At 38.7% G+C, this 25,787-nt stretch overlaps 1 protein-coding gene across 6 annotated transcripts in view; it reads left to right on the top strand.

Moving 5' to 3' along the window:
• LOC127448759 (disco-interacting protein 2 homolog B-A-like) overlaps positions 1–25,787 on the top strand; it is a 101,584-nt gene that overhangs the window by 66,009 nt on the left and 9,788 nt on the right. For 2 of the 6 annotated variants that reach the window (XM_051711602.1, XM_051711601.1), the window contains 16 exons: positions 5,725–5,793; positions 5,955–6,094; positions 7,234–7,370; positions 7,523–7,603; positions 7,711–7,838; positions 8,219–8,333; positions 9,324–9,525; positions 9,634–9,746; positions 11,140–11,178; positions 11,558–11,581; positions 11,736–11,816; positions 11,897–12,020; positions 12,308–12,429; positions 12,566–12,677; positions 25,361–25,470; positions 25,603–25,733. In XM_051711602.1, the coding sequence (XP_051567562.1) occupies positions 5,725–5,793; positions 5,955–6,094; positions 7,234–7,370; positions 7,523–7,603; positions 7,711–7,838; positions 8,219–8,333; positions 9,324–9,525; positions 9,634–9,746; positions 11,140–11,178; positions 11,558–11,581; positions 11,736–11,816; positions 11,897–12,020; positions 12,308–12,429; positions 12,566–12,677; positions 25,361–25,470; positions 25,603–25,733 (1,728 nt within the window). The remainder of the gene's footprint in view (positions 1–5,724; positions 5,794–5,954; positions 6,095–7,233; positions 7,371–7,522; positions 7,604–7,710; positions 7,839–8,218; positions 8,334–9,323; positions 9,526–9,633; positions 9,747–11,139; positions 11,179–11,557; positions 11,582–11,735; positions 11,817–11,896; positions 12,021–12,307; positions 12,430–12,565; positions 12,678–25,360; positions 25,471–25,602; positions 25,734–25,787) is intronic. The other 4 variants (XM_051711604.1, XM_051711603.1, XM_051711606.1 and 1 more) reach the window with 2 other exon arrangements.

Below are 25,787 nucleotides of genomic sequence, written 5' to 3'. Positions count from 1 at the left end.
AAATTGACAATGCTGTATGTAACTTCTGAACGTATGATTCTGGTGGCTCTACTTCTTTTGATATTCAACCTAGAAAACATCAGCTGTAGGTAGGATTCAGTTTCTTCTCCACTGCATCACGATACCTCAGCAGCTGTAAAGTGGACAAACTGGACATTTTAAGTTATTTTCTAATTTTGTGTATGAGGAATTCACAAGGTCTTTGTTAACTTAAGAAAGAAAACTACAGCATTATCAATTACACTTTTTGTTCAAATTTACCTGTCAGAACTGATTTATCAAGTAAAACAGTAAGGCAACGGAGTTTTATAGTTCTTATGTTATTGAAATCAGGAAATGTCTTACCAAATCCTGGTCCTTACAGTGATGCTGCTTCGGCTTTTAATGTTCCAGTTGATTTTAAAACTAGATTAGGACTGGGTTTCATTCATATAAATGTGAGAAGCTTGCTTCCTAAGTTGGATATGGTGCATATTTGGGCAAAAACACCAGTGCAAATGTTATAGTAATATCTGAGACATGGCTTAATAAAACGGTCTCAGACAAAGCCATTAGTATTGATCGTGACACTGTTTACAGGGCCGATCGACCAAAAAGGGGAGGGGGGGTAGCAGTTTATAATAAGGAAAGATTTAAAGTTACTTTGTTGCTTTCTGAGTCAGTGGTTAAACAAGAATTATTAGCCTTAAACCTTATTGTGTATAAGACTTTACATATTACTGTAGTTGGTTGTTACAGACCTCCATCAGCGAATAATGAATCTCTTCCCTCCTTAATGCACACTTTGACTTCCTTGAATTATAAGGTACTCATCCTACTGGGCAATTTTAATTTGAACTGGTTGTAGTCGGCATCTCATGGATTTAAAGCAATATGTGATACTTTTAATCTCTTTCAGTTAGTCGAAACACCCACTAGACCTAATTTAAAAGACAACAAAACATCAGCATTAATTGATCTTATTTTCACAAATGCTCCACATAAGTACTCATTGGCTTCTGTATTTGCAAATTATGTTAGTGATCACTGTGTCATTGCCGTAGTTAGAGATACTAAATTACCTAAGCAGAAACCACATATTATTGCTAGACGGTGTATGAGACATTTTAGTGAACAAGGTTTTCTTTGTGATCTTGCCCAGTATCACCAGGATAGGATTTTCCTTATCCCTGATGTTGAGTGTGCTTGGAAATATTTTTATGACTGTTTTATTTCGATTATTAATAGGCATGCACCTTTTAAAAAATTCAGAGTTAAAGGCAGGGACAATCCTTGGTTTTCCGCCTCACTATCTGTCCTTATAAATTGAGATGCTGCATGGGCATAAGCCAGGCAATCAGATTCAAACTCTAATTGGATTAATTATAGACAGCTCCGGAACAAATGGACAGTTGCAATTAGAAAGGCAAAGGATGACTATTTTATCGCTAAAACTGCAACAAATTTAAATAATCCTAAGAAACTTTGGCAGAACATTAAGTCTATAGTTGGTAATAAAAATTCTTCCAATTTTCTTTCATGTATATCTACCGATTCCACCAACATTTTCGATAAAGTGCATATGCTTAATTGTTTTAACAAGCATTTTATTGCCTCTGGGTCACTATTTGAATCATGCAATTTTACTTGTTCAAACTCTGATTTTATCCATGCAGAAAGCCATTTAAAGAAAGAGGAGTTTAGTTTTGATCAGATAATGAGTTCTGATGTCCACAAAGCACTCAAATCCCTTGACATAAATAAATCACCAGGCCCCAACCGTGTAGAACCTGTGTTTTCAAAACTGGCAGCTGATATTATTTCATCTCCCTTAACTTATCTCTTTAATCTTTCATTAAACACTAACGATATCCCGGAAATTTGGAAATCAGCTTTTGTAGTTCCTTTATTGAAAGGGGGAGATCCTTCTATATTAGATAATTATAGACCAATCTCAAAGCTTTGTGTTCTATCAAAAATTATAGAAAGTCTTATTAGTGAACAGTTGACATATTATCTTAATACAAACAAAGTTTTTTCTAATAATCAATCAGGGTTTCGCAAAAAACATAGTACCACAACAGCCGTTTTGAAAGTTTTAAATGACATTGTGGAATCTTTAGACAAAGGAGGTCACTGCGTATCCCTTTTTAGTGATTTATCAAAGGCTTTCCACATCATGATCATGGATCATGAAATACTGTTTTATAAACTTAAAAGTGTTGGTTTATCCAACCTTGCTACATTTTGGTTTAAAAATTATTTAAGTGGTAGGACACAATGTGTACCGATAGAAGATAAACAATTTGAATCATTAGAGATTGCTAAGGGTGTCCCCCAAGGATCTGTGTTGGGGCCCCTTTTATTTACTATTTATATAAACAGTCTCGATCACGACATTCAAAATGTAAACTTCCATTTTTATGCTGATGACACTGTTATGTATTGCAGTGCTTCCTCATAGCAGCAAGCCTTGCATAAACTACAATCAGCTTTTGATGTCATTCAGTCACGGCTTTACAATTTAAAACTTGTTTTGAATGCTGATAAAACCAAACACATGTTATCTTGTTCAAAGAAAAGAGTAGATAATCTCACTTCTCTTCAGTCCTTAAAAGGCAATGTGATTGAGTAAGTGAAAGAGTACAAATATCTTGGTATTACTATTGATGATACATTATCTTTTAGTTCCCACATTACTCAGCTAAAGAAAAAATGTAAAATAAATCTAGGGTTTTATTTTATAAACAAGCTTTGTTTTTCATTTAATGTAAGAAACAAACTTGACTCTGCTACTTTTTTTTTTTACTAGTACTTGATTATGGGGATGTTGTGTATCAATTTGCTCCATGTTATCTTTCTTCTCTGGATGCTGTGTATCATGGTGCTTTAAGATTCATATTGAATTGCAAACCCTCAACACATCATTGCACTTTGTATAATAGAGTAGCTTGGCCTTCTTTGTCCACTAGAAGAGAAATGCATTGGTATTCAACTATTTACAAGGCTATTTTGGGGTTTTTGCCTTTGTATCTCTGCAGTTTGATTCAACGGAACAGCGTTGGGAAATATCCCCTTCGCTCTCAGAATTGTTATACTTTTCTGTTCCCCATGTTCGAATTGAACTAGTTAAAAAGGCATTTAAATATGCAGCACCGTCTGACTGGAATTCTTTCCAAGTGAAACGTCTTGGTTACTGTTGTAACCTCTGTTCCCTGATGGAGGGAACGAGACGTTGTGTCGATGTAGTGACACTAGGGGTCACTCTTGGGAGCCCCAAATACCTCTGATCTTGAGAAAAGGCCAATGGGAATTGGTGAGTGGAATTTGCATGCCACTCCCCCGGACATACGGGTATAAAAGGAGCTGGCTTGCAACCACTCATTCAGGTTTTACGCTGAGGAGCCGAGACAGGGTCTCGGCTATTTCAGCGGGTAGTACAGCGCTGTGGCAAGAGGGACACAACGTCTCGTTCCCTCCATCAGGGAACAGAGGTTACAACAGTAAACAAGACGTTCCCTATCTGTTACTTACTCGACGTTGTGTCAATGTAGTGACACTAGGGGTCCCTATACGAAACGCCACAACCAGCTGAACTGTGTTACGTGGACTGACGGTGCAGGTGCAGGCAAGCCGCTGTGTGCCAAATAGCAGGTGCACCCAGTCTTCTCACCCCTCACTGAGGTGAAACGGATGCCGCTGAACGTGGGCGGGCGCCGGGCGAACTGAATCGCATAGCCGAGTCGGATCGTCCTGGCCAACCAGCGCGATGGGTTGGAGAGTGCTAGCCACACCTCCAAACTCCGAGTGAGGGGCACCAAGGGGATGATCGCGTTTGACGTACCTGCAGGTGGGGCCTCTAGGCGGGGAGGAGCAGGAACCGCCATGTCGAGGAGCCTCGCATGGGAGCATCGAGGAAGCGTGCAGCCCTTTCAGTGCCTTGGCCTGGTGTACTTGCAGGAGGGCCATGGCATGCAGGGCAGAGACGGCCTGTCCAGCGGCACTGTAAGCCTGAGGAATCTCCGTATACCCCCTGGCCGCCCCACCGTCGAGGGTAGTGAGAGCGGGGAAACCCAGAAGTCGGGTCTGGGCAGTAAAAGGTGCCCGCCATGACAACGTGAGTTCCTCGTGCAGCTCCGGGAAGAATGGAACGAGGGTAGAGTGCAGCCGTGAGCTGCGCTCCGAACCCAGGAACCAATCATCAAGCTGCGAGGGCTCAGGGCAGGGTGGAGGGTTCCACTCCAGCCCGACACTCGCGGCAGCCCGGGCAAGCGTGGTGGTCAGCTCTGCGTCGGCCTCAGACTGGGTGACCACACCCGAAGGTGGGAACCCAGTTGAGTCCTCAGCGTCCGACTGCGCCAACCCGCTTTCCGATGCTGCGATCGAGAGCTCATCCTGCTCTTGAGCCCCGAACAAGACATTAAACTCGCCCTGAAGCGAGCTGCCTGTCTCATCCCAGAACTCGACCGGGGCAAACGAGCATACTGGGGAATGGGAGATCCGTGGGGGATTACCCAGCGGAACCACTCCCATTGGGGTCCCCCAAATCGCCCCCAGCACTAACCGACCCGGCCTCGTAACTGTAGGTAGAAGGACCGGGGCGGGGAGCGGCTGAAGTGGCTTTCCCCCGGAAGAAGGAAAGCCGCAACCGCAACGTTGCCATGGTCATGTTCTCGCAATGAGAACATGAACCATCCACGAATGCTGCCTCAACGTGACTACGGCCCAGACACGTGAGACAGCGATCATGGCTGTCAGAGGCGGAGAGATAGCAACTGCATCCAGGAACTACACGCAGACAGAAAGACATCTTTAAAAAGACGCTCTCCGTCAGTGCACACTCTTTTAGAAGAAAATATCGAAGTGCCCAGGGGCGTACTCTGCACTAGACGTGCACGAGGGGGAGAAAGCCGTTGAAATGCGCCGTATATCCAACAGCAAATGCTTCTCGTGTGTGAGGTGAATGGAACGGCAGTGGAACTCGCTGCTCAACACCGCTCGACTCCGAAGAAAAAATCTGAATGAGTGGTTGCGAGCCAGCTCCTTTTATGCTCGTACATCCGGGGGAGTGGCATGCAAATTCTCAAAGATCAGAGGTGTGGGGGTAGCTCAGTGGTAAAATACGCTGGCTACCACCCCTGGAGTTCGCTAGTTTAAATCCCAGGGCATGCTGAGTGACTCCAGCCAGGCTTCCTAAACAACCAAATTGGCCTGGTTGCTAGGGAGGGTAGAGTCACATGGGGTAGCCTCCTCGTGGTCGCTATAATGTGGTTCGTTCTCGGTGGGGCGCATGGTGAGTTGAGCGTGGATGCCGCGGTGGTTGGCCTGAAGCCTCCACACGTGCTATGTCTCTATGGCAACGTGCTCAACAAGCCACGTGATAAGATGCACGGGTTGGCGGTCTCAAACGCGGAGGTAACTGGGATTCATCCTCCGCCACCCGGAATGAGGCGAATCACTACGCGACCACGAGGACTTAAAAACACGTTGGGAATTGGGCATTCCAAATCAGGGAGAAAAGGGGAAAAAAAAAAAAAAAAAAAAGTTCAGAGGTGTTTGGGGCTCCCAAGAGCGACCCCTAGCAATGTCGATTGAGTGACAGATAGGGAACTGAAATTACAAAACTTGGTGTCTATGGAACATTTTAAATCTATCATTCAGCAACTGGAAGATAAATCAATGATTTGTAAATGTTTTTAATGTTTTAAATGCCTGTTCCCTGTTTGTATTTTTGTTTTTCATTAGGTTGTGTATTTTTGATTTACTTGCTGCCCATCTTGGCCAGGACACTCCTGTAAAAGAGATTTCTAATAAGTGAGGTTATCCTGGTTAAATAAAGGTTATAATATAGTAATAAATACAATACATTACAGTGCATATAGCATTATTAAAGACACTGCACCAACAACTGCTGGAATCCTCTTTGTAAATGCATTAGTGTTTGGCTCCTGATAGTAATATGCATTTTTCTCCAGGCCTGGGGTCCCCGGAGCTCCTCTTCCAGCGAGAGCCATCCTTTCAATGACTGGACTTAGTCATGGGGTCATCAGGGTCAACACTGAAGACAAGAACTCTGCTCTCACTGTACAGGACGTGGGACATGTAATGCCTGGAGGTGTGTGTTTGTGCTACTAATGCTTATAAGAACACCACCAACTTGGTCAACTAGTGGCAAACTACTTTTTTATCTTTGTGTTAGTTAAGTCTTCACATACAAAAAAGTACCATGATACTACCATGATTTGTGGACGATGTACCATGGTAATACCATGGTTTTTGGAATATGTACTATGGTAATGCCATGGTTTTAGTAAAACCATTGTATTATTTGAAATATATACCTTTACCGTGGTTTTTGGGCATGGTACCATGGTAATCCAAATGACTTTCTTTCTTCTGCAGAACACAACCGAAGATTTTTAGATGAATATCTCAATAGATGAGGTCCATAAATTGCAAGTAAATGGTGGCCAGAAATATAAAGCTCCAAGAAACATATAAAGGCAGCATATCATACGACTTCAGTGGTTAAGTCCATGTCTATAGAAGTGATAAGTGTAGGTGTGAAACAGATCAATATTTAAGTCCTTTTTTACTATAAATCTCCACTTTGACTTTCACTTCCACATTCATCTTCTTTTGTTTTCTGCTAGTATTTTTTTTTGTTTTCCGGTGGAGATTTATAGTAAAAAGGACTTAAATATTGATCTGTGTTTCACTCACACCTATCATATAGTTTCTGAAGACATGGTTTTAACGTGTGGAGTCGTATGGATTACTTTTATGCTGCCTTTGTGTTTTTTGGAGCTTCAAAGTTCTGGCCAGCATTCACTTGCATTGTATGGACCTACAGAGCTAAAATATTCTTGTAAAAGTTTTAATTTGTGTTCTGCAGAAGAAAGTAAGTCATCCACATCTGGGATGGCATAAGGGCGAGTAAATGATGAGAGAATTGTTATTTTTCAATAAACTATTCCTTTAACATGTACCATGGTAATACCAGTGTATTCTTTGAAGTACATTGGAGTACCATGCAAATACCATGGTATATTAACATGGTCTCATTCAGTGCCATGGTATACAGTATATAAATGTATTTTCAGTACTATAGTAGTAACATCAGAGATCATCGCTGTGCTGTTGTAACACCACTGTACTTTTATTGTAAGGGTTTGAACTCATTTTTAAACACATTTAAAAAATGTGGTCACATGTACATGGATAAATCTATGTGTGTGTTTGTGTGTATTATAGCATTGATGTGTATTGTGAAACCGGATGGGCCACCCATGCTGTGTAAGACTGATGAGATTGGAGAGATCGTTGTAAACTCTCGTGCCGGAGGAAACATGTACTACGGTCTGCCTGGAGTCACCAAAAACACTTTTGAGGTATGAAGATCAACTAAACGCTCATACAGACAGACACACTATTGCAACTTTGTGCTAAATTACACACAATGAGCACATTTTAATGAAATGTGTCCGCTTTTATTTTACTGGGTTAATGTGCCTGTGATTGCTGTGTTGTTTTAATCTCACAGGTTATCCCAGTCAATGCTAGTGGTGCTCCTATTGGTGAAATCCCATTTGTGCGATCGGGATTATTGGGGTTTGTTGGACCGGTAAGAGAGTGAAAAGGAAAATATGATAGGAACTGTGCTATTATTATTTTTTGTATTACTTGTGATAGTGTGTTAAAATTTCCTTTTACTCTCTCTTCTTTCCACAGGGTAGTTTGATATTTGTGGTGGGTAAGAATGAGGGCTTGTTAATGGTTAGTGGTCGTCGTCACAATGCTGATGATCTGGTAGCAACAGCGCTAGCGGTGGAACCAGTCAAAACTGTGTACAGAGGGAGGTGAGGGTTCCCCTTTGAATGCATTTTAATGTACTACAGCCTGCCAAGCTACAGAAAACTATGTAGCACTTGCGTACACTGTATTAATAAGTATTCTTTACTGTGGGAATATTTCTAAAGTAGGTAAATGTGTCAACTTGACGGAAAGCATTTTGAATTATCCATCAATGTTTTTCAATTAAGGATGGGGAATTTTTGATTAATGCAACCTCTGCTCTAGTTAGACAGCTCACTAGGTTTTGAGACACAGTCAGTTTGACTGAGAGTCAGTGTGTGTGAGTAGGTTTTTATGTAAAGCTTTTAAAAGAAAAGTTTTTTGTGTTCAGTTTTGTTTGTTTTAGAGTAGATATTAATCTGAAGTGTGTGTGTGTGTTTTTTAGGATTGCTGTGTTCTCAGTCACTGTGTTTTATGATGAGAGGATAGTCATCGTAGCAGAGCAGAGGCCTGATGCCAGTGAGGAGGACAGCTTTCAGTGGATGAGTCGGGTTCTGCAGGTATACCCCTTTTAAACAATTATTACAAAACAGATAGTTTCGCCTCTAAAATCTGATTGGATGAACCATGTTGTTGTAATTTACTATTTTGCTGTTCATGCCTTTTTAAGTTAAAGGAATAGTTCACCAAAAAATTATAATAATTTCATCATTTACTCACCTTTATACCATTTCAAACTCGTATGACTTTCCTTCATCTGCGGAACACAAATAAAGATATTTTAATGTGGATATAAGGTGATTTGGTCCATACAATGCAAGTCAATGGGGTCCAACACTTTCAAGCTCCATAAAGGATATAAAGGCCAAATTAAAACACCTTTTTCACTGTACATCTTTACATCTGCATTCTTCTTGGCGCAATCATGATTTAAAGCTCGATTACACTTTCTCGTGGTTGCCACATCAAGTGCGACGAAGTGTAATTGAGCTTCAAATCATGATTGCGCCAAGACGACTGCAGATGTCAAGATTTAAAAGTGAAAAAGGAGTTACATTTTGGTCTGTTCTCACCAAAAATTATCATATCACTTCAGAAGACAGATTAAAACACTCCAGTCGTATAGATTACATTTATGCTGCCTTTATTTCCTTTTTGGAGCTAGAAGGTCTTTTACCCCATTGACTTGCATTGTATGGATATAAATCTATCATATCTCCATAAAAAAAATCTCAGTTTGACTTCCACAGAAGAAAGAAATTCATCCGAGTTTGAGGTGCGTAAGGGTAAAAGATGAAATGATAAATGAATGAGCATTTTTGGGTTAACTATTACTTTCAGGTAAAATCTCTATGACAGATGGCCTTGAGTATTGCTTTAACAGTGGCAACAGCAAACATAAATACTTTGTTTTTAGGTCTACTTTTGCCGTCTTGTGCCTTTGTCGAGGTGTTTCATTGTTTAGAGGAATCTCCAGAAGTTTGCTTAACAATTATGTATGATTTATTGTTTGTTTGTTTGTGGCATTGTATATTGTTTCTCAACTTTAGGCCATCGACAGTATTCATCAGGTGGGATTGTATTGTCTCGCCCTGGTTCCTGCCAACACCCTGCCCAAAACTCCCCTGGGGGGCATTCACATCTCAGACACTAAACAGCTCTTCCTGGAGGGGGCGTTGCACCCTTGCAACATCCTTATGTGCCCCCACACCTGCGTCACCAACATGCCCAAGCCACGTCAAAAACAACCAGGTGTGTATATGTGATATCTGCTTATGTTACTGTATACCATATGTTATCTAGCTGCATATGTGCATGTGATTTTTTTCTCAAGGTGTTCTTTTTTCACGACCTTCATAGTTGGTGTCGGCCCTGCCTCCATCATGGTGGGTAATTTGGTTGCTGGGAAAAGAATCGCACAGGCTGCAGGCAGAGATCTGGGACTGATAGAAGACCAAGACCTGATCAGAAAGGTAAACTCAGACTTTTTATTGTGAGACAGTAAGGCAGGCAGTAAAGGCAGGCTCTATATAATGTATAGGAATCAGCAGGGGCCTGGCAACAAAATAATATATTCATATATGGGTCACAAATCACAATATGATAATAATATTGCGATTTTTTTTTATTTTTATATTTAGTGTATAGTTACTCAAAACGTGCAATATTTAGCCCTATTCAGAGGGGATTCATTTTCTAAATGAAGTTTGAGTTACAGTTATTATCACCTGACATCTGTGATTTCATGTACTGATTTGGACGGGACTAAGATCTCCGTGTTTATTACAGAGGTGGGAGTGTCTGTTTTTTGGATGTGGGCGTTACTGAAGGTTGAAGACATAGAATTAAAGGGATAGTTCAGCCAAAAATGAAATTTCTCTCATCATTTACTCACCATCATGCCATCCCAGATGTGTATGACTTCCTTTCTTCAGCAGAACACAATCAAAGATTTAAGAAAGAATAGCTCAGCTCTGTAGGTCATCACAATGGAAGTGAATGGTGATCAGACCTTTGTATCTCCAAAAATCACAAAAAGGAAACATAGAATTAATACATATGATTCCAGTGTTTAAATTAATATCTTCAGAAGGGATATAATAGGTGTGGGTGAGAAACAGATTAAAAAATTAAGTCTGTTTTTTTACTCTTAAATCTCCACTTTCACTTTTACATCTGAAAGTCATGTGTTGTGCTTGTTTAGTTTCACTTTCACATCTGAAAGTGAAAGTTCAACTGGAGATTTAGAGTAAAAAAGGACTTAAATATTGTTCTGTTTCTCACCCACACCTATAATTTAATTTAATTTAAATGTATTAATTGTACATGATAAATTACTTATTATAAAAATCCTATTTAAATAATCATCACATGAGTTTATAGAAGTGGCTGCTTATAATAAACCGACTGAAATGATCAAAACTTATCTGTGAATTATATCATTATAACATTACGCAATTGAGCTGAGACATTAAGGTGAGTACGCTGATATTACAGTGGTCAGTCTAAGCAGTTTCCGTGATTTGTCTCTCCTTATTGACATTTTTTCTTGTATTTTTCCTTCGGATGGCAAAAAAATCTACACCCATATTGAAAGGCGCGCATAAGTACGATCTTAAAAGTAGTTCATGCAGATCAAAATACATGAGGAGAAGCATTGTGAAAATTCAGTATTTACAATCACAGACATTTGAATTTGGACTTGATTAGATTTCGAGTTAACCGAAAAACAGTAGGTAATTTGCTCTGAAATTTTTACAGAGGTTGTGTGAGAAAAACAGACTTGCCAGATTCGGACAGGATTAAAATCAAAAGTATGTCTGTGAAACATTAATAGGGCTTTTGACTCACTTGCTTCTCTTTCAGTTGCATTGGACTTCTTCTCCAAAAGCACACAAGAAAGAAGTTTGTGAAAATTTGTATTTAAAATATTGATTCTTGGCATGAGAATATCGATATAGTATTGTGAGGTAACATATTGCAGCAATACTATGAAAATGATTGTTTTCCCTCACTCCTATAAATAATGGAGTCAGTTTATTTTGACATTTTAGAATTTTTTGAAATGTTTGATGTTTTATTTTCATTATTATTTTATTTTCATTTTTATTAATGTTTTACTTGTTCACTGATGTCGATGTAAATCGAAAAGTTTTGTTCTTTGGCACTTTTTGGCATCTTAATAAATACTCCTGAAGATGTTTTCAGTTTTTTTTTTGTTGTTTTTTTAACTGTTTATTTGAAATGCATTGTGTAATGTTTTAATGCCTTCGTATGGATGCAGCTGTGCATGTGGCCTACGATGATGGTAAGTGCTGTGGTCATTACTACATAATAATGTATCTTATCTTGCTTTATCATGTTACGTGATCGAGCTTTGCTGCTAACACCTTTTTCTGATGTAATCTGTTGATATTCACCTCTCTACCATGATCTTATGGAGTCTGTCTTGTCTTTCTCAGCATCAGTTCCTTACAGAGGCTTTACAGTGGAGAGCGCAAACAGACCCTGACCACACACTCTATGTGCTATTGAATGCAAAGGTAAAACAAATACTTGCATTCCTAGAAAGTACTAGCAGAAAATGAAAGTCTCAGCATCTGTCATCTCTCTCTTTCTCTAGGGAGTGGCAGTGTGTACAGCTACATGTGTTCAGCTTCATAAAAGAGCAGAGAAGATTGCTGCTGCTCTCATGGAGAGAAGTGGTATCAACATCGGAGAGAATGTGGTGCTTTTGTATCCACCAGGTAAATTACACTCAAACTGACGCATACTATACTATGCCATACAACTGTTTGGATTTCAGCAAAGAGATTATCAGCATTTAAAGGGTTCATGTCATGAGGAATCGAATATTCCTTGATCTTATGAGGTATGAGTTCATTGTACTTTGAAAACATACTGTAACTTTCAGAACTCAAAACTTCCTCCCCAGTGACTTTTTATTGAAACAACTTGGGGGAAAAAATGGCTCATTTCACACTACAGGCTACAACAGGTTAATGCACTGCACTGGAATTCTCTGTTTATGCAGGTATAGATCTGATTGCAGCATTTTATGGATGTTTGTATGCTGGTTGTATTCCTGTCACCGTGAGGCCTCCACACCCACAGAACCTCTCTGCTACTCTGCCCACTGTCCGCATGATTATTGATGTAAGTCTGGGGGTTTGAGTATTTGTTAAACTTCTTTATTTGTGTTTGTGTGTGTTGGTAGTTAAGGCTTTACAGCACTCTAACTCTAACATGGTACCTTTTTTCACTTGGTTTTCTCTTGTCTACCCCTCCTAAGGTCAGTAAGGCTGCCTGCATTCTCACTACTCAGGTTTTAATGAAAATTCTTAGATCTAAAGAAGCAGCAGCCTCTGTCAACATAAAAACATGGCCCATCATAATTGACACAGGTAATACACACTCATTATTGCACCCTCAGCTGCATTGTGTATGTGTAAGATTGTGTAACCAGCGATATAAAAGGGCCAAGGCTGATCAGAAACAGAGTTAGATATATTTTTATTTGCCAAATGTAACACACACACACACAGCTGTTGTCAGTACAATAACTGGGTAGTTGAAATTTGACATGTCTTGCAGTGTGACATGCAATAACTTTTTTAAACAGCATTTTACAAATACTTTTATTACAGTTATGCATGCAGCTTTTTTGATCTCATATTTACTGAAGGACTGCATGAAATATAGTACTTTTAATAATTCAACTGGGTAGCTACATACTGCAAGAAGCTGCAAAAACAAGTGCAGAACTACAAAAACAGACTCTATATCTAAATTCATTTATCATGGCCCCTATTTTAAGAGCATTAGCATTAAGCACAGCGCTATGCCATAAGTCATAAGTGCAAAGTCAGAGGGCATGGCCATGAAAATTTGGTATTTTCGTGCAAGCATGCACTAAGTCTGGGCGCAAGTAGGTTTGGCGAAAATGCCTGCACAACGTGCAAATGGGCTGGATTAAGTGCAATTGAATTCTGAGGTTCTTCTCTGGGATTTCCACTGTCTGCGTCCTATTATAGTCCATACCCTGTCAAGTACCAGTGATACAAACAAAGACAGCACATTCATAAGAAGTTGGTAGTGTAAATGGAATGCAATAAATTAGAAGAATAAAAAATTTGCATTAACTGCATCCTTGATGAATACCAGGCATATTTCTATGACAGTGACATGCTCCTTTTATACTCATAGAAAATGTGATTCTCTTCTGATTTTGGATGAACACTCAGTTAAATTATAGGGAATGAAAGTATTATTAATCATTTTCAGCTACTGACACTGACAGTGATTGTATCGGCACGCACTTCACTCCTACCAATCGATTTTGATTATAAAAAATTTTATTCATGTATTCAAACATGAAATAAATAAACCAAACATATTTCTAAATTCAAATTACACTTTAAACGAAATGAAAATATAATCAAAATAACAATGTGGTAAATAAAATCATACCCAATCCAAACATTTTAGTCAATGACTTAAAAATCAGTTTTCAACAACAGGTGGAAAATTACTAGTAGGCTACAAATTAAATCATAAATACAATTGTAGATATACAATAATAATAATTCATAAAAACATAACAATAAAAATAATAGGTAACACTTTATTTTAATGTGTCCTTGTTACACATGTATTTACTATAGTAATAACAGTCAACAACTAACCCTAAATCAAATCCTTACCCTAACTCTAAACCTATAGTAAGTACATGTTGTTAATTAGTAATAATCAGTAATTACTTGCGTAATAACACTGTAACAAGGGCACATTAAAATAAAGTGTAACCAAATAATAATAAAAACAATTGAAAATAAAGCTGCAAGCAACGATGATGGGCCCAAACCCCACAGGTCCATTTCCACACACTGACTTTTGGAAAACAATGCAAGGTGGACACATGCATTTGACATTTAACATTATTCTAAACAATTTTGAAGCAATTTGGGTAAATATAAGAGGACTGTTTTAAAGTTTGTTGTAAGAGCCACACTTCCTGCTGCTGGGTGGTGGCGCTATGACCGTGACCCAAAATAGCCGCATCAATGTGATCAGCCCCCATTACCAAACATACAGCTGAATTTTCATTAAAATCACACAATGCACATAGAAGATATAAGGCACTTCCTTTTTCTCATTTTTTGCCATAAATGTATTGCTTCGCCATGGCGACACCGTTCAAAATATCAAAAATCTGTTCACAATTTAGCATATACAATGTCTGTATTAAAAATAATAGGTAACACTTTATTTTAATGTGTCCTTGTTACACATGTATTTACTATAGTAATAACAGTCAACAACTAACCCTAAATCAAATCCTTACCCTAACTCTAAACCTATAGTAAGTACATGTTGTTAATTAGTAATAATCAGTAATTACTTGCGTAATAACACTGTAACAAGGGCACATTAAAATAAAGTGTAACCAAATAATAATAAAAACAATTGAAAATAAAGGTGGTGGCGCTATGACCGTGACCCAAAATAGCCGCATCAATGTGATCAGCCCCCATTACCAAACATACAGCTGAATTTTCATTAAAATCACACAATGCACATAGAAGATATAAGGCACTTCCTTTTTCTCATTTTTTGCCATAAATGTATTGCTTCGCCATGGCGACACCGTTCAAAATATCAAAAATCTGTTCACAATTTAGCATATACAATGTCTGTATTAAAAATAATAGGTAACACTTTATTTTAATGTGTCCTTGTTACACATGTATTTACTATAGTAATAACAGTCAACAACTAACCCTAAATCAAATCCTTACCCTAACTCTAAACCTATAGTAAGTACATGTTGTTAATTAGTAATAATCAGTAATTACTTGCGTAATAACACTGTAACAAGGGCACATTAAAATAAAGTGTAACCAAATAATAATAAAAACAATTGAAAATAAAGCTGCAAGCAACGATGATGGGCCCAAACCCCACAGGTCCATTTCCACACACTGACTTTTGGAAAACAATGCAAGGTGGACACATGCATTTGACATTTAACATTATTCTAAACAATTTTGAAGCAATTTGGGTAAATATAAGAGGACTGTTTTAAAGTTTGTTGTAAGAGCCACTCTTCCTGCTGCTGGGTGGTGGCGCTATGACCGTGACCCAAAATAGCCGCATCAATGTGATCAGCCCCCATTACCAAACATACAGCTGAATTTTCATTAAAATCACACAATGCACATAGAAGATATAAGGCACTTCCTTTTTCTCATTTTTTGCCATAAATGTATTGCTTCGCCATGGCGACACCGTTCAAAATATCAAAAATCTGTTCACAATTTAGCATATACAATGTCTTGGCATGATGTTGCACAAATTTGGTGCTAGTCACATGAATCCCCTAGGAGGAGTATTTAAAAGTTCAGAGTCTGCAATTTTCAGAAAATCCAAAATGGCCGACTTCCTATTGGGTGGAGATAATGAATGTGAGTATGATAGTTGTTCGGCTTGATGAGAACTATATACAGTTGAAGTCAGATGTTTACATACACCTTAGCCAAATGCATTTAAACTCAGTTTTTCACAATTCCTGACATTTAATCGTAGAAAAAATTCCCTGTCTTAGGTCAGTTAGGCTCAATACTTTTTTTTAAGAATGTGAAATGTCAGAATAATAGTAGAGAGAATTATTTATTTCAGCTTTTATTTCTTTCATCACATTTCCAGTGGGTCTGAAGTTTACATACACTTTGTTAGTATTTGGTAGCATTGCTTTTAAATTGTTTAACTTGGGTCAGATGTTTTGGGTAGCCTTCCACAAGTTTCTCACAATAATTTGCTGGAATTTTGTCCCATTCCTCCAGACAGAACTGGTGTAACTGAGTCGGTCAGGTTTGTAGGTCTCCTTGCTCGCACACACTTTTTCAGTTCTGCCCACAAATTTTCTATCAGATTGAGGTCAGGGCTTTATGATGGTCACTCCAATACCTTGACTTTGTTGTCCTTAAGCCATTTTGCCACAACTTTGGAGGTATGCTTGGGTCATTGTCCATTTGGAAGACCCATTTGTGACCGAACTTTAGCATCCTGGCTTATGTCTTAAGATGTTGCTTCAATATATCCATATAATTTTCCTTCCTCATGATACCATCTATTTTGTGAAGTTCACCAGTCCCTCCTGCAGCAAGTCACCCCCACAACATGATGCTGCCACCCCCATGCTTCACAGTTGTGATGGTTCTTCGGCTTGCAAGCCTCACCCTTTTTTCACCCAAACAGTTTAATTATGTTTCATCAGACCAGAGGACATTTCTCCAAAAAGTAAGATCTTTGTCCCCATGTGCATTTGCAAACTGTAGTCTGGCTTTTTATGGTGGTTTTGGAGCAGTGGCTTCTTCCTTGCTGAGCAGCCTTTCAGGTTATGTCGATATTGGACACGTTTTACTGTGGAAATAGATACTTGTCTACCTGTTTCCTTCAGCATCTTCACAAGGTCCTTTGCTGTTGTTCTGGGATTGATTTGCACTTTTCAAACCAAACTACATTCATTTCTAGGAGACAGAAAGCATCTCCTTCCTGAGCAGTATTATGGCTGCGTGGTCCCATGGTGTTTATACTTGCAAACTGTTGTTTGTACAGATGAACGTGGTACCTTCAGGTGTTTGGAAATTGCTCCCAAGGATAAACCAGACTTGTGGAGTTCCACAATTTTATTTCTGAGGTCTTGGCTGATTTCTTTTGATTTTCCCATGATGTCAAGCAAAGAGGCACTGAGTTTGAAGGTAGGCCTTAAAATACATCCATAGGTACACCTCCAATTGACTGCAATTAGCCAATTAGCCTATCAGAAGCGAATTGGCTAATTGCCTAAAGACTTCACATCATTTTCTGGAATTTTCCAAGCTGCTTAAAGGCACAGTTAACTTGGTGTATGTAAACTTCTGACCCACTGGAATTGTTATATAGTCAATTAAAAGTGAAGCAATCTGTCTGTAAACAATTGTTGGAAAAATTACTTATGTCATGCACAAAGTAGATGTCCTAAACGACTTGCCAAAACTATAGTTTGCTAATATGAAATCTGTGGAGTGGTTAAAAACTGAGTTTTAATGGCTTCAGCTTTAGTGTATGTAAACTTCTGACTTCAAATGTATGTACCAATTTTGGTGACTGTTGTTGAAAATGGGGGTGTTACAGAGCCCCCTTACATACCCATATTCAAGGGGGTGCTACAGAGACACTTCAAACTCAAACACATCTCTCTGTCAGGAAATATCAAATTTGGTCTGATATTTAAACCAGGGATGCAAACTATTCACCTTTCAGCTAAAGTCACTTTTTCTGAAGCTAATTTGACCAAATTGTTTGGTAAAATTTCTAAATTATCTAAATTTCTAAAATCACTTTAAATGGTTACTTTAAGCTTCAAAACTTTAACTAAAAGCTTGAAACTCAGTTATCCTCGATTTATCTACAGCAATAGCAAAACATAGCCAGATACAATACAAAGCAAATAAAAAATAGTAAAAGTTAGTAAATAAAATTAATATCAAGAACTTATAAATGTAAAATAAATATAGCCTACACAACCAGTCCAAAAGGACACTGACTAAGTTTGTTTCTCATTATCTTAACCCTTTAAAGCCTGAGCCCAAAATTCAGAAAATTCAGTTCTATGCCAGAATATGATATTCATATCCATATTAATATTACATTCATATTCATGTAACATCACACACCTGAACTGTATATACCATATTGAAGAGAATTATATCATATCAAATGATATAAATATATGTATGATTATTTAAGGCTAATCATCCTTTATCAATAAGATTTCACACAGCAATTTTTACAAAAATCTTCTCCGGCCACCATACTTCATCAGACAACTGCATTTTCAACTAGAGGGAAACTTAGGTGTATGAAATATACATAATTTTGTGGGCAATGTAGAATAGCAGACAGATTAGAAATATAATCTATTGTTTAAAAGTTATGACCATAGTGATTAGTGGGAAAACAGAATAAAACAAACATTTAGAATGTTAAGATACATTTCACATGACCACTCCTCAAATGCTCCTTTTGAGCACCTGTAATAATAAATTGAGATTGCATTTAAAATTGAAGGACACAAACACTGAAATATACATTTTATGTGTTCAAAAAAACACACACTTTATTTAACTTGAACATTAGAATAACACATGAATTACACAGTAAAACATATAAAATCAAATTTTCAAACTATCTACAGTAAATACATTTTTAATAAAGAGTGCAGGAACAGAATATATATAAATTCATAAATACTCAACAACTGCAATACCTTTGGAGAGAAGAGAGGGAGAAACGAGGGGAGACACCAGTAAACACAGCCCAACCTAGGCCTCTTCACGAAACTGGTCACACTCAGCTGAGTGCCAAGACTGAATCAGTTCCTATCGCGAACCAAGCAAAGTCTTTTGCTATTACATTCAGGTGTGCAACAAGCTACTTTAGTTTTATTTTCATGTTAGCATAGCCAACATCTCTTAGAAGACTCTTTAAATTTAGGGACATGGGCTGTGTGGAGTGATGACGAAGGAGGGACTACAGGCTTTATTGTATGCAAAGGGAAACTTGCGTGAATATCGATACCTCCCAGCTGTAGAGTCAGGTTTTCTCTGAAATCTATCTGGGTTAAGTTCACCGGTCTACGCTCATCCCCTGGTGCCGCATGAATGTGTTGCCATTCCTTAAACAATATGAAACTATCGACAACGGCAATGTCTATGAAGTGAAAAAAAAAAAAAAAACGAGTCTTCCACCCTTTCTGAGATTTTTGTAGGACGTCATAAGATTTTATCATTTTGTCTGACCTATCAACACCACCCATGTTTTTGTTATAATTGCTGATGACAGTGGGCTGGAGGGCTACTTCTTTTGTCCAGTTGTCATCATTTTACAAATGTAGTAATTTCGGTTGAACCATTCGCATTTTGGAAATTGGAGAGGCATGTAACTGCACACGTGTCCTTCCATTGAATTACAAGTATATTCCCCTCAATCCTATACCACCTCATATCCCCACGAGCTGTCTTGCTTTCCCATCTTTTGATGTCTTTAAATTCTGCAGGAAACAGTTTACGATTCACCCTGCATGTCCCACAGGGATTAGTTCCCATTTCTAACAACTTAACCATAAGAGCTGGGGACGTGTAAAAGTTGTCAAACCAAACATTGTGGCCCTGGTCTTTGAATGGCTGCAGTAATGATTCAGCTACTTTGGTGGCCAAGTCAGTGACACGCCCATCATGACTACCTGTGTAAACATTATAGTTGACAGTAAACCCCAAGTCTGATGTTGCAATTACCCGTCATTTAAAACCCCACCGAGTAGGCTTGCCCTTCATGTATTGTTTAAATCCTGACCGAGCTTTAGACTTGACCATACGTTCATATATTGCGAGATTTTGGTTAGGCTGAAAGAGCTGCTGGCATTTTTGTTTGAGGTGGTCCACAAGATAATGCAACTTCCTAAGGTGATCCTGATTATCCTCTGTGGTAGGGTCTACAACATGTAGAGCTGCTAAAAGAGCCTTGTAGCGGTCACGTGACATAGATCCCCTCGCCCACGAGCCCTGAAGTGACTTGGTTCCCCAATGACGATGGGAATCAGAGAGAATTGAAAACAGTGTTAGTGTTACTGTGAATATCAGTCATATGAGAAATAGAAACAAACAATACATACACATTCATACATACCCAGTTGATGGTCTTGGCTGGGGATCAGGTTCCATCTCATCCTCCATCTCCTCATGGTCTGGGTCTTCCTGCAGTAGTTCCTGGTCCAGCAGATCTTCCTCCTGTGTGCTCATGCCCTCATGAGCCATATCCTCATGCCTTCATGAGCCATGTCCTCCTCTGCTATGAACCTCTTGAGGGTGCTGAGCAGGGAGCCATAGTCTCTATCCATCTCTACAACAGAAAAAAGTACAACAATTGGTAGCCAGCAGTGTGTTCTTCACAAATCCGTACACTGAATAGTCACCAAAGGCTTGCAGACTAAGCAGAATTTCCAACTGCAGACAGCCCTCTCACACTTTCCTTGTGAACAAGAAGCTACACACAATCTAAAATCATGTCTGTGTGATGGACTGGCAAGGCAATCTGCTAAATTATAGAAAGATATCTACCATTTTTTTATTACATGGGAAAATCAACAAGCTAGATAACTTACCTAACTAGTAGGCCAGTTTCCAGGCAGGTCTGAACAGTGTCTGCTCTCTGCCTCACATTACTTCAGGCACATTTTTCACAAGCGACAAAATTGGCAAAAGCAGTTATTGATATTTAGTTAAAAATGTACAAAGTATTGCTAGCTAATGTTTATTTAGCAAGTTTCACAGAAACTGCCAAAAAAATGTTTATCTAAAAAGAAGAGGCTCACCGATGACGGTCAAGTTTTTTTCCAGAAAAAAAACTAGCTAGCGATACTCCTACAAATAAATGCTTCATAACTAAAAAAGTTTGACTATCTTCCACAAGCAACAAAATTGGCCAAAAAAGTTATTGAAATTTAGCTAGAAATGTACATAGTATTGCTAGCTAATGTTTAACAGAAATTTGCTTAAAAATAGAGGCTAGCTGCCTGTCCGATGAACGCCGACGGTCATGTCATTTTTTTCTAGAAATAACTAGCATTACTCCTACAAATAAATGCTTCGTAACTCAAACGTTTTGACTTTCAATAGACAATATTGACAACACATGTTAAATAACTTGTCTTACCTCGAAAGATCACCTTTTTCAATTTGAAGCAGTAAGTCCAACACTTGAGGTAATCTCCCGGCGTATCCTCTATGGCTCCGCTCAGGCAAATGGAGGATGACGCAGATGACGATACATTTATTATTCACGCCCAGTAACACTTTAACCAGTCATATGTGCTTTTAGCTTATATTGTCATGAGTATCTGGCAATGATTGGACGGCAAAGATACTGAGACAGGAACCATGAGAATAATTGTTCCCAAATTCTAACGCTCCAGCTGGTAAGGGTGTGCAGCATATGAAATCATTCAATACTGTTTAAAAAGCATCCAAGGATGCACCTGAAGTTGATTGAAAAAATGAACAGTGTGTGCAGAGCTGGAATAGACAAAAGGCTACACTGAAGAAGTTCAAATAGAAGATGTTTCTGATTTAATTTGTTTTGGTCACTGCATAATTTCCATACTTTTGTGTTACTTCTTAGTTTTGAAGATGTTATACTCTAAAAACTAAAATGTGCTGTAACAAATAATAAAGAATAGGCAAGTGTGACCAAACTTTTCTACAGAGTTCCAGTCTTACACTGAGGGGCCGTTCACATTGAGCGCGTTTTTGTGTCCGTCCGCACTGTTTTATAATTTCAATGTAAACGTGCGCTAGATAGATGTCTTTGACGGCTTGTTCATGTTTTTAAATGCCATGTCAAGTTAAAAAGAACCTAAACTGTTAAACTTCTCGAGTCGAGACACCTACGTCTTGCACTTTTGTGGCGCTGCTAGTAATTTTAGTGCAACAGCAATGCATTCCAACATGTGAACAGCACCTAACATGTTTTCAGACATTGCGCTGAAATTTCAAACAAATATTTTGAATGTTAGCTAACATATAGGACTAAGCAATTACGCAAACACTGTCAACACAAGTCGCGCCAGCTTATAGCTAAATTAAAACTAATAAACTAATTCAGAGCTGAATACTGTGGCTGTTTACTTGCGAAAAATCTTGGAATAATTAAACTATATAAACATTATGTACAGCTTTGTTCAGCAGTGTCACATATTGCCTATAAACAAATAATAATTTGCAGCACATTTTTTAATTTTTTTGCATTTGGAGTTTTATGTGGTGAAAGATAAAATCTTTACCAAAAATGAATGCTTCGACGATACCAAACACAGCACAAACGATGGAGACAGATGAGAGTGATTGACATGGGGTTTAGCCTGCATGATTTCACAGTTCCCAAAAGCTATATTGTTAAATACAAAGAAAGGAATATGTTATGATGTTTCTTTTAACAGCACAAATCGAGCACAAACGAACAACACCGGTTCAGAGCGATTTGGAGTGACGTCACTTCTCCTGAAAAGTTTCATGCTATTTCTAAGGAAGATAAATAGTTTCAGAGTTTCTTTTAAAGGCACAAACCAGCACAAGTGAACGATACCAGTTCGGAGCGATTTTGACCACATAGGGTGGAGAGTGACGTCACTGCTCCTGAATACAAGCTGTAGAGGAAAGGAAATAGATACAAGATTAAATTTAACGGCACAAATCAGCACAAATTGAGCACAAACAAACAACACCGGTTTGGAGCAATTTGGATGAGAGGGTGGAGAGAACGTCACTGCTACCGAATTCAAATTCTTATTTTTAAGGAATTGAGGGAAATAGATACAGTGTTTCTTTTAATGACACAAACTGAGCACAAATGAACGGCACAGGTTTGGATCGATTTGGACCACATGGGGTGAAAAGTGATGTCACACAGCCAAAAAAATAGTGTCTAATATCTCAAACACCGAACCAGCACAAATGTTAATTTTTGCAGCACAAACACAGCACAAACGAATGTTATAGATTTGGTAATGATTTAATTATATGGGGTGCCAACTTCATGGAGGTGGTTTGTTTCATACTGTCTATTTATACACCACTAAGCTTGTTAAAAATGACAAAGCATTTTACACACATTAAATCTACTAATTGCTTACGAATTTATACTAATCTCCACTCCGGCGCATGTGTGCTACAACATCCAGTTCATATTTGATCTAATCCAGTACGTCATCGCGCTACAGGCAGCACTGAGTACCTCTTGGAGCTTGGCTGTCCTCTATTGGACATTTCTGGTACTGCGCCTGAGCACTTTGCCACTCGATCATAAATTTGGAACAAAACTAACTTTGATTTTCTTGTATTTTTACATTTTAGTTGATATATTTATTATATTTTATTTATATATAAAAATAAAAAGTTTGTGCAGTACATTTTCATTACAATAAACTTAGCTTTTTTATTTCACATTAAAAACTGCTTTCATTTGCACAATAAATTGCAGTGCCAACAGTATTTAAGATATCAAATATCCCTTTACTATTTTACATCAGCAGTGTCTTGGCATTATTCTAAAGAATTTTGAAGCAATTCATATAAACACAAGAGGGCTATTTCAAAGTCTGATAAAATTGCCTTACTTCCTGGTGTCAGTTGGTGGCGCTATGACCGTGACTCATAATAGCCACATCAATGAAATCAGCCCCATAACAAAACACACAGCTGAATTTTCATGAAAATCATGCAATGCACACAGAAGTTATAAGGAACTTCCTGTTTCACATTTTTGCCCTTCATTTATTGCCTCGTCATGGGAACACCATTCAAAATATCAAAAATCTGCTTACAATTTAGCATCTTTGGTGTCTTGGCATAATATTGCCTAAGTTTGGTGCCAGTCACATGAATCCCCTAGAAGGAGTATTCAAAAGGTCAGGGCCTGCAATTTTCAAAAAATTCACATTCAATCCAAAATAGCTGACTTCCTGTTGGGTGGAGCTAATGACTGTAATTTTGAAAGTTGTCTGGCTTGATAAGAACAATATATGTAGCAAGTTTGGTGACCGTAGAAGAAACTGTCCCCACCACTTTTGTCAAAAGATGGCACTACATAGCTCCCATAAATTTTGCCCAGGCCTAATGGCTGACAACTCTGATGTGTGTGCAAAATATCGTGAAAATTCAAGCATGCCAAGTACCTCAAAAACGTGAATATACATAAAAAGGAATAATGACATTTAATGCATTTCCATGGCAACAGTGTTTAAGATATCAAGAATCCCCTCAGAATTTAAAATTTGTACTGTCTTGAAATTATAAAAAAAATAAAAAATTAAGCAATTCAGGTAAACATAAGAGGGATATTTGAGAGTCTGTTGAAAGTGCCACACTTCCTTCCGCCAGTTGGTGGCGCTACGACAGTGACTCACAATAGCCACATCAATGTAATCAGCCCGCAAGGCAAAACATTTGGCTCAATTTGAAGTAAATCACACAATGCACGCAGAAGATATGAGGCACTTCCTTTTCCCCATTTTTTTATGTTACTACACGTCACCATGGCAACACCATTCGATATATCAAAAATCGGTTAGCATTTAGCATCGTCAATGTCTTGGAATGGTGACGCCCACTATTTCGTACCTGTAATATGAAATTCCTAGGAGGAGGATTTCAAATTCCAGAGTATGCATTTTTCAAACAATCCAAAATGGCCGACTTCCTGTTGGGCAGAGCTTATGACTGTCAGTGTGAAAGTTGACCGGCTTGATGAGATCTATATGTGTACAAAGTTTGGTGATGGTAGCTCAAAAGGCATGTGCTACAGAGCCCCCCCAAACATGCCCATCTTCTAGGTGGCACTACAGAGCCCCTCTGCATGCACCCACCCCCTTACAACTATGCCCAGTCCTAATGGCCAAAGACTCTTATGTGTGTGCAAACTTTCAAGAGTTTTCACGCATGTTAAGTACCCCAAAAGTACAGAAAACCTTGAGAAGAAGAAGAATCCTTAGAAGAACAATAGGGTCTCCACACTTTCAGTGCTTGGGCCCTAAAGATAAACCATGACTTCTTCAAAGTTTAATACAAATCTCAAACGATTACCCCTGAAAAATTGCGATTGTCAGGGAAATGATTTGATGTTCTGTACTTTCAGAATTTGGACATAAAGTGGACACTTTATGACCACCTGCTGGTGGAATCTCCAAACTGCAAATGCAGGAACCGAATTTGAACTTTGCACTATGTTAAGAGGTGGTATTGAAACGTCTTAACGCAGCGATCTATTTCTCAGGAATGTAGCAAATTGCGCTCTGTGCCACTTCATTTACATACAATACACCCCCAGTTTGTGCGCCTACACCCACAATAGGGCAAACATTCCCACTCATGCCCATTTGCGCTTTGCGCTGGCACGAAAATTGGATAAGACGTTGCGCACGGTCGTAGCGCGTAGCTCTGCGCTTTGTGCACTCACGAAAATAGAGTCCCTCATTTCTTGACTCATTCCACAGATGACTTGCCTCGTAAACGGCCTCCCACAATCTACAAACCACCCAATGCTGAGATGATCGCCTACCTGGACTTCAGTGTCTCGACCACAGGCATGCTTACAGGGGTAAAGGTGAGATACATGGACTGGATTTTGACTGACTAATCGACTTTTTGATTGCAAGAAAAATCGCATTCTGACTTAAAGCAAATCGCAGTTTTACTGTATATTTGAGACTTTCCTCTCTTATTGGCTGCTTATCAGATCTCTCATGTGGCGGTGAGTGCTCTGTGTCGATCTATAAAGCTTCAGTGTGAGCTCTACTCCTCTCGCCAGATCGCCATCTGCCTCGACCCCTACTGCGGACTTGGTTTTGTGCTATGGTGCCTTGCGAGGTAACAGATGGATACACACAAACACAGTCATGTATAAAAAATGACTCATGCTAA

The sequence above is a fragment of the Myxocyprinus asiaticus genome, chromosome 12 (assembly GCF_019703515.2).
Source record: "Myxocyprinus asiaticus isolate MX2 ecotype Aquarium Trade chromosome 12, UBuf_Myxa_2, whole genome shotgun sequence".
Lineage (NCBI taxonomy): Eukaryota > Metazoa > Chordata > Actinopteri > Cypriniformes > Catostomidae > Myxocyprinus > Myxocyprinus asiaticus.
This window is presented reverse-complemented; position numbering and strand designations above follow the sequence as displayed.